Here is a 9,661-nt window from a genome sequence, read left to right as displayed (position 1 = left end):
AGGTAGGGTGGAGGTGATATGGTCCTTGACTAGTCTCTCAAAGCACTTCATGATGACGGAAGTGAGTGCTACGGGGCGGTAGTCGTTTAGCTCAGTTACCTTAGCTTTCTTGGGAACAGGAACAATGGTGGCCCTCTTGAAGCATGTGGGAACAGCAGACTGGTATAGGGATTGATTGAATATGTCCGTAAACACACCGGCCAGCTGGTCTGCGCATGCTCTGAGGGCGCGGCTGGGGATGCCGTCTGGGCCTGCAGCCTTGCGAGGGTTAACACGTTTAAATGTCTTACTCACCTCGGCTGCAGTGAAGGAGAGACCGCAAGTTTTCGTTGCAGGCCGTGTCAGTGGCACTGTATTGTCCTCAAAGCGGGCAAAAAAGTTATTTAGTCTGCCTGGGAGCAGGACATCCTGGTCCGTGACTGGGCTGGATTTCTTCCTGTAGTCCGTGATTGACTGTAGACCCTGCCACATGCCTCTTGTGTCTGAGCCGTTGAATTGAGATTCTACTTTGTCTCTGTACTGACGCTTAGCTTGTTTGATAGCCTTGCGGAGGGAATAGCTGCACTGTTTGTATTCGGTCATGTTACCAGACACCTTGCCCTGATTAAAAGCAGTGGTTCGCGCTTTCAGTTTCACACGAATGCTGCCATCAATCCACGGTTTCTGGTTAGGGAATGTTTTAATCGTTGCTATGGGAACGACATCTTCAACGCACGTTCTAATGAACTCGCACACCGAATCAGCGTATTCGTCAATGTTGTTGTCTGACGCAATACGAAACATGTCCCAGTCCACGTGATGGAAGCAGTCTTGGAGTGTGGAGTCAGCTTGGTCGGACCAGCGTTGGACAGACCTCAGCGTGGGAGCCTCTTGTTTTAGTTTCTGTCTGTAGGCAGGGATCAACAAAATGGAGTCGTGGTCAGCTTTTCCGAAAGGGGGGCGGGGCAGGGCCTTATATGCGTCGCGGAAGTTAGAGTAACAATGATCCAAGGTCTTTCCACCCCTGGTTGCGCAATCGATATGCTGATAAAATTTGGGGAGTCTTGTTTTCAGATTAGCCTTGTTAAAATCCCCAGCTACAATGAATGCAGCCTCCGGATAAATGGGGGGTAGACCGCCTGGAGTACACCGGGGGAGGTAGACCGCCTGGAGTACACCGGGGGAGGTAGACCGCCTGGAGTACACCGGGGGGAGGTAGACCGCCTGGAGTACACCTTGTACACCTACTAATTATATAATCTACGAATTCTATACTATACTGTGCTAATGCTATGCTAAAACTATGCTATGCTAATTCTAAACTACTACTATACTAATTATGTGCTATACTAATTCTATACTATGCTAATTCTATACTAATACTATACTGATTCTATACTATACTAATGCTTTTATTCTATACTATGCTAATTCTATACTGTACTAATTCAATGTTATGCTAATTCTATACGATGCTATACTAATTAGACGGTCACAAGATGAACTTCAAATAGGCACACACTCCTAGTTGTCACACAGGTGACCTTTAGCCTAGTGTTGCGTCTAATCACTGGTCACCCAGGTGACCTTTAGCCTAGTGTTGCGTCTAATCACTGGTCACCCAGGTGAGCTTTAGCCTAGTGTTGCGTCTAATCACTGGTCACCCAGGTGACCTTTAGCCTAGTGTTGCGTCTAATCACTGGTCACCCAGGTGAGCTTTAGCCTAGTGTTGCGTCTAATCACTGGTCACCCAGGTGAGCTTGTGTATATAATGCAACTAATAAAGTGTGGAAAGAATGTCCTCCTGAAAGACAATAAATCAGTCAATGCTCTCTGTCGGTCTTCTAGGTGCTGAACGGGTCTTTTTCTCTGGAGCTTGTCAGTGAGAAGTACTGGAAGGTGAACAAGCCCATGGAGCTGTACTTCGCCCCCACCAAGGAGCACAAGTAGACCGCCTGGAGTACACCTGGGGGGTAGACCGCCTGGAGTACACCTGGGGGGTAGACCGCCTGGAGTACACCTGGGGGGTAGACCGCCTGGAGTACACCTGGGGGGTAGACCGCCTGGAGTACACCTGGGGGGTAGACCGCCTGGAGTACACCTGGGGGGTAGACCGCCTGGAGTACACCTGGGGGGTAGACCGCCTGGAGTACACCTGGGGGGTAGACCGCCTGGAGTACACCTGGGGGGTAGACCGCCTGGAGTACACCTGGGGGGTAGACCGCCTGGAGTACACCGGGGGAGGTAGACCGCCTGGAGTACACCGGGGGAGGTAGACCGCCTGGAGTACACCGGGGGGAGGTAGACCGCCTGGAGTACACCTTGAGTAAACCGGGGGGAGGTAGACCACCTGGAGTACACCCGGGGTGGTAGACCACCTGGAGTACACCGGGGGGAGGTAGACCACCTGGAGTACACCGGGGGGAGGTAGACCACCTGGAGTACACCTGGGGGGTAGACCACCTGGAGTGCACCTGGGGGGGTAGACCGAATGATACCGTATTTCCTATGTCCCAGGGTAGTGTCCCAGGGTAGTGTCCCAGGGTAGGGTCCCAGGGTCCCAGGGTAGTGTCCCAGGGTAGTGTCCCAGGGTAGTGTCCGGAGGGAATAGGTTTCCATTTGGATCACAGTTCTGGACGAGACCTGCCAGGAGGACTAGGTGTCTAATGGACACTATGGACTCTCCCTCTCCGTCTCTCCCCTTTTCTGATCTCCGTCTCTCCCCTTTTCTGATCTCTCCCTCTCCGTCTCTCCCCCTTTCTGATCTTTCTCTGCTATCTCCACCTCTGTTTAACCTTGTCTGGTGTATATTAGTTGGTAACATGTTAGTATATGGGGCCTACACAAGGAAAACCTGACTCATCCATCAGCATCTTCATAAGCATTACTGGGGATGTAACTGCAGTGGTGGTGTTCAGGAGGGCAGCGCCCGGGTGGTGTTCAGGAGGGCAGCGCCCGGGTGGTGTTCAGTGTTGCACCCTACTAAACACATCCCTGGTGTTGACCAGTGGCAGTTCATACCACCTGACTAAACTCTGAAACTAGGTCCCAAATTTCTGCTTATTCTCTATGTAGTGGACTGCTTGGATCACAGCCCTACAGACCCTGGTCTAAAGTAGTGCACTGCATATGGAGTAGGGGGCCATTTGGGATAACCTGACTTGCTGTCTGAAGGTGTTGTGGCTAGCCAGTTTTCCGGTCACATAGCCCCTGTTGTCGGGTCCTCTTACTGAGTTAGTACCTGCTAGTTCCAGGGCTGTCTACCTTCTACCTGCTCTGGATAACTGGCTTCTTTTGGGACCTTGGATTGTCTTTTTGTATCTGGGTTTACGGGGAGCTGGGTTGGTGATGGGACAGGGTGGGAGGCTTTGGAAGATCTATTACCACTGTATACAGGTATACGTACCAGGGCTTCTGTTATTTAATCTGTTAACTGACACCATGGTTTGGAATATCAACAAGCTTGTTTTCTGTTAACCCGGGATCCTGTTGTGTCTGTTGACATTGGATGTGTATCAATTGGTAGCCTGTTCCCTGTTAAGTGCAATGCACAGGGTTCTGGTCTAAAGTAGTGCACTATATAGGGAATAGGGCTCTGGTCTATAGTAGTGCACTAAATAGGGAACAGGGCTCTGGTCTATAGTAGTGCACTAAATAGGGAACAGGGCTCTGGTCTATAGTAGTGCACTATATAGGGAACAGGGCTCTGGTCTAAAGTAGTGCACTATATAGGGAATAGGGCTCTGGTCTATAGTAGTGCACTATATAGGGAACAGGGCTCTGGTCTAAAGTAGTGCACTATATAGGGAATAGGGCCCTGGTCTAAAGTAGTGCACTATATAGGGAATAGGGCTCTGGTCTATAATAGTGCACTATATAGGGAATAGGGCTCTGGTCTATAATAGTGCACTATATAGGGAATAGGGCTCTGGTCTAAAGTAGTGCACTATATAGGGAACAGGGCTCTGGTCTAAAGTAGTGCACTATATAGGGAATAGGGCCCTGGTCTAAAGTAGTGCACTATATAGGGAATAGGGCTCTGGTCTATAATAGTGCACTATATAGGGAATAGGGCTCTGGTCTATAATAGTGCACTATATAGGGAATAGGGCTCTGGTCTAAAGTAGTGCACTATATAGGGAATAGGGTTCTGGTCTAAAGTAGTGCACTATATAGGGAATAGGGCCCTGGTCTATAATAGTGCACTATATAGGGAATAGGGCTCTGGTCTATAATAGTGCACTATATAGGGAATAGGGCTCTGGTCTATAATAGTGCACTATATAGGGAACAGGGCTCTGGTCTAAAGTAGTGCACTATATAGGGAATAGGGTCTATAGTAGTGCACTATATAGGGAATAGGGTCTATAGTAGTGCACTATATAGGGAAAATATTTCCCTTTGGGATATTTAATAATGTGGCTGCTACCTTACTCATCTTGTAGTCATGGAAAACATCTGATATGACCTAACGACATTCTATTAGACAGACTTCATCTCATTATTACCCTTCTCTCTAGTCTGGTTGGCTCTCATTCTGTCGTTCTAGAGATGGTTATCATTTACAGCAGGATTGGGGTCCTCTTCAGGCTGTGGAATAATCTCTGTACCTTCTGTCTCGTGAGGAGGACCTCTCCTGGGACATCTTTAAGAAGCCAGAAGTTCTTCCAAAAGCACTCATATAAAACTAAGAGTGGAATGAGTAAGGATGAAACTGAGCCCAGCCCTGTGTCACACTGACGTGTGATTTATCTCAGCAGGTCTAGTTCAGTACAACATGGTATAGTAGTAACACCCTTCGTTCATTCATCTCAACCAGGAATGTATCACTCTGACCCCAACACACCTAAACTGTATGCAAGTTATCTGTCTGTGTACATAAACCAACCAGCTCTATTCATCTATTCTTCAAGCTTAATGAACACTGTGTGTGTGTGTGTGTGTGTGTGTGTGTGTGTGCAGGGACCCAAATGGTGTTTTCTCCCCCCCCCCCCCAAAAAAATGATGATACCATGGAAGAAACATTTGCAAATATACTTTTTAAAAGCATGTTCGGTTATTATTATTTTTTTTAAATTTTCTTTGCATAAATATCAGTTTTTGTTTGGAAAATAAACAACAACAATGTGTGTAAAACATGGGACCCACGAGTCATGATATCTCAATGCTCCGGTGTGAAGTTTCCCCTAGGTACTGATCTAGGATCAGCTTTCCCTTCCCCAGTCCTTCCCCTAACCATTAGTGGGGAAAATGTCAAACTGACCCAAGATCAGCATCTATGGAGCAACTTCACCCAACACCATTTTTCACCACCACCTCTTCAGGGGTGTGTTTAGAGGTAAAACGTTCAGGGGGGGGGGGGGGGGGGGGGGGGGGGGGGGGGTCGTTTCCAAAATCTTTGTGGTACTTTTAAGGCTGGATCTGCAAACATTACTAGCCTTAATTATTGAATCCTCTGTCCTGATTCTTCCATTTCCCATTCCTCACCTCCCTCTCAAAGAGCATTGGAGGAGACGAGGACGGAGGAAGCAAGGATTTGACAGCTGGTAGGGTCACCCTCGTTTTGGATGCTCTGGATCGACAGCATGTTCAAGTTCCCGCCAATTTCCAACTTCGCACAGCCATTGAAGAGGAGTGGGACAAAAATCCACAGCCTGATCAACTCTGTGTGAAGGAGATGTCACGCTGCACGATGCATACCAGATACTGACTGGTTTTCTGATCCAAGCCCCTACATTTACAACAAAACAAAAAAAAGATCTGTGATCAACAGATGCGTATCTGTATTCCCAGTCGTGAAATCCATAGATTAGGGCCTAATGAATGTATTCCCAGTCATGTGACATCCATAGATTAGGGCCTAATGAATGTATTCCCAGTCGTGAAATCCATAGATTAGGGCCTAATGAATGTATTCCCAGTCGTGACATCCATAGATTAGGGCCTAATGAATGTATTCCCAGTCGTGAAATCCATAGATTAGGGCCTAATGAATGTATTCCCAGTCGTGAAATCCATAGATTAGGGCCTAATGAATGTATTCCCAGTCGTGAAATCCATAGATTAGGGCCTAATGAATGTATTCCCAGTCGTGAAATCCATAGATTAGGGCCTAATGAATGTATTCCCAGTCGTGAAATCCATAGATTAGGGCCTAATGAATGTATTCCCAGTCATGTGAAATCCATAGATTAGGGCCTAATGAATGTATTCCCAGTCGTGAAATCCATAGATTAGGGCCTAATGAATGTATTCCCAGTCGTGAAATCCATAGATTAGGGCCTAATGAATGTATTCCCAGTCATGTGAAATCCATAGATTAGGGCCTAATGAATGTATTCCCAGTCATGTGACATCCATAGATTAGGGCCTAATGAATGTATTCCCAGTCATGTGACATCCATAGATTAGGGCCTAATGAATGTATTCCCAGTCATGTGAAATCCATAGATTAGGGCCTAATGAATGTATTCCCAGTCATGTGAAATCCATAGATTAGGGCCTAATGAATGTATTCCCAGTCGTGAAATCCATAGATTAGGGCCTAATGAATGTATTCCCAGTCGTGAAATCCATAGATTAGGGCCTAATGAATGTATTCCCAGTCATGTGAAATCCATAGATTAGGGCCTAATGAATGTATTCCCAGTCGTGAAATCCATAGATTAGGGCCTAATGAATGTATTCCCAGTCATGTGACATCCATAGATTAGGGCCTAATGAATGTATTCCCAGTCATGTGAAATCCATAGATTAGGGCCTAATGAATGTATTCCCAGTCATGTGAAATCCATAGATTAGGGCCTAATGAATGTATTCCCAGTCATGTGAAATCCATAGATTAGGGCCTAATGAATTAATTTCCATTTGGCTGATTTTCTTATGAACTGTACACTCAGTAAAATCATTCATTGTTGCATGTTGCGTTTTTAATGGGTTTTTTTGTTCGGTGTAGAAACAGGTGAACAGTTTTGGAGCACTGAGCCACCACCTTCCTGCAGCAGGTGTCTGTGTTATGAATGGGTTGACCATAAGGCACCAGACTACAGCCATGTAGTTTTGAACCTAGGTGATGTATAGTTGTACAGGTTATGAAAACTGAGGTGCACAGGTGCTCTTAAATAATTTTGTTGTACTTTTACACAAAACTTTGACCATACATTTTATGTTTGCGTCACCCCCCCCCCCCCCAACAAAAATAAAATGGCTCCTAAAATCATTAAACATCGTCCCATCAAACAAACTCATTTTTTAACAATCTTCAAATCTAGTACACAAAAGATCCTGGAAGGTATGTAGGTGTGGTGTATTGGAGTGGGGTGGGATGATGTATTGGAGTACGGTGGGGTGGGGTGATGGATTGGAGTACGGTGGGGTGATGTATTGGAGTACGGTGGGGTGATGTATTGGAGTATGGTGGGGTGATGTATTGGAGTACGGTGGGGTGGGGTGATGGATTGGAGTACGGTGGGGTGATGTATTGGAGTACGGTGAGGTGGGGTGATGTATTGGAGTACGGTGGGGTGATGTATTGGAGTACGGTGGGGTGGGGTGATGGATTGGAGTACGGTGGGGTGATGTATTGGAGTACGGTGGGGTGATGTATTGGAGTACGGTGAGGTGATGTATTGGAGTACGGTGAGGTGATGTATTGGAGTACGGTGGGGTGATGTATTGGAGTACGGTGGGGTGATGTATTGGAGTACGGTGAGGTGATGTATTGGAGTACGGTGGGGTGGGGTGATGTATTGGAGTACGGTGGGGTGATGTATTGGAGTACGGTGGGGTGATGTATTGGAGTACGGTGGGGTGATGTATTGGAGTAGGGTGGGGTGATGTTTTGGAGTACGGTGGGGTGATGTATTGGAGTACGGTGGGGTGATGTATTGGAGTACGGTGGGGTGATGTATTGGAGTACGGTGAGGTGATGTATTGGAGTACGGTGAGGTGATGTATTGGAATACGGTGAGGTGATGTATTGGAGTACGGTGGGGTGATGTATTGGAGTACGGTGAGGTGATGTATTGGAGTACGGTGGGGTGGGGTGATGTATTGGAGTACGGTGGGGTGAGGTGATGTATTGGAGTACGGTGGGGTGATGTATTGGAGTACGGTGAGGTGATGTATTGGAGTACGGTGGGGTGATGTATTGGAGTACGGTGGGGTGATGTATTGGAGTACGGTGAGGTGATGTATTGGAGTACGGTGGGGTGGGGTGATGTATTGGAGTACGGTGGGGTGATGTATTGGAGTACGGTGGGGTGATGTATTGGAGTAGGGTGGGGTGATGTTTTGGAGTACGGTGGGGTGATGTATTGGAGTACGGTGGGGTGATGTATTGGAGTACGGTGAGGTGATGTATTGGAGTACGGTGAGGTGATGTATTGGAGTACGGTGAGGTGATGTATTGGAATACGGTGAGGTGATGTATTGGAGTACGGTGGGGTGATGTATTGGAGTACGGTGAGGTGATGTATTGGAGTACGGTGGGGTGGGGTGATGTATTGGAGTACGGTGGGGTGAGGTGATGTATTGGAGTACGGTGGGGTGATGTATTGGAGTACGGTGAGGTGGGGTGATGTATTGGAGTACGGTGGGGTGGGGTGATGTATTGGAGTACGGTGGGGTGGGGTGATGTATTGGAGTACGGTGGGGTGGGGTGATGTATTGGAGTACGGTGGGGTGGGGTGATGTATTGGAGTACGGTGGGGTGAGGTGATGTATTTGAGTACGGTGGGGTGGGGTGATGTATTGGAGTACGGTGGGGTGATGTATTGGAGTACGGTGGAGTGAGGTGATGTATTGGAGAACGGTGGGGTGATGTATTGGAGTACGGTGGGGTGGGGTGATGTATTGGAGTACGGTGGGGTGAGGTGATGTATTGGAGTACGGTGGGGTGAGGTGATGTATTGGAGTACGGTGGGGTGGGGTGATGTATTGGAGTGGGGTGGGGTGATGTATTGGAGTGGGGTGGGGTGATGTATTGGAGTACGGTGGGGTGATGTATTGGAGTACGGTGGGGTGGGGTGATGTATTGGAGTACGGTGAGGTGGGGTGATGTATTGGAGTACGGTGGGGTGATGTATTGGAGTAGGGTGGGGTGGGGTGATGTATTTAGGTAGGGTGGGGTGGGGTGATGTATTGGAGTACGGTGGGGTGAGGTGATGTATTGGAGTACGGTGGGGTGATGTATTGGAGTAGGGTGGGGTGATGTATTGGAGTAGGGTGGGGTGGGGTGATGTATTGGAGTACGGTGGGGTGATGTATTGGAGTAGGGTGGGGTGGGGTGATGTATTGGAGTACGGTGGGGTGATGTATTGGAGTAGGGTGGGGTGGGGTGATGTATTGGAGTACGGTGGGGTGATGTATTGGAGTAGGGTGGGGTGATGTATTGGAGTACGGTGGGGTGGGGGGATGTATTGGAGTACGGTGGGGTGGGGTGATGTATTGGAGTGGGGTGGGGTGATGTATTGGAGTACGGTGAGTTGATGTATTGGAGTACGGTGAGGTGATGTATTGGAGTACGGTGAGGTGGGGTGATGTATTGGAGTGGGGTGGGGTGATGTATTGGAGTGGGGTGGGGTGATGTATTGGAGTACGGTGGGGTGAGTAGATGTATTGGAGTACGTTGGGGTGATGTATTGGAGTACGTTGGGGTGATGTATTGGAGTACGGTGGGGTG

At 48.0% G+C, this 9,661-nt stretch overlaps 1 protein-coding gene across 2 annotated transcripts in view; it reads left to right on the top strand.

Annotated features, from left to right (window-relative positions):
- LOC139375771 (E3 ubiquitin-protein ligase RING2-like) overlaps positions 1 to 5,120 on the top strand; it is a 42,455-nt gene extending 37,335 nt beyond the window's left edge. The window contains exon 8 of one of the 2 annotated variants that reach the window (XM_071117603.1): positions 1,828 to 5,120. In XM_071117603.1, the coding sequence (XP_070973704.1) occupies positions 1,828 to 1,929 (102 nt within the window). In that variant the 3' untranslated portion in view covers positions 1,930 to 5,120. The remainder of the gene's footprint in view (positions 1 to 1,827) is intronic. The other variant, XM_071117602.1, reaches the window with a different exon arrangement.
- Positions 5,121 to 9,661: the final 4,541 nt, after the last annotated feature.

Source organism: Oncorhynchus clarkii, chromosome 20 (genome assembly GCF_045791955.1).
Source record: "Oncorhynchus clarkii lewisi isolate Uvic-CL-2024 chromosome 20, UVic_Ocla_1.0, whole genome shotgun sequence".
Classification (NCBI taxonomy): domain Eukaryota; kingdom Metazoa; phylum Chordata; class Actinopteri; order Salmoniformes; family Salmonidae; genus Oncorhynchus; species Oncorhynchus clarkii.
The sequence above is the reverse complement of the archived record's forward strand: the minus strand, read 5'-3'. Positions and strand labels throughout refer to the sequence as shown.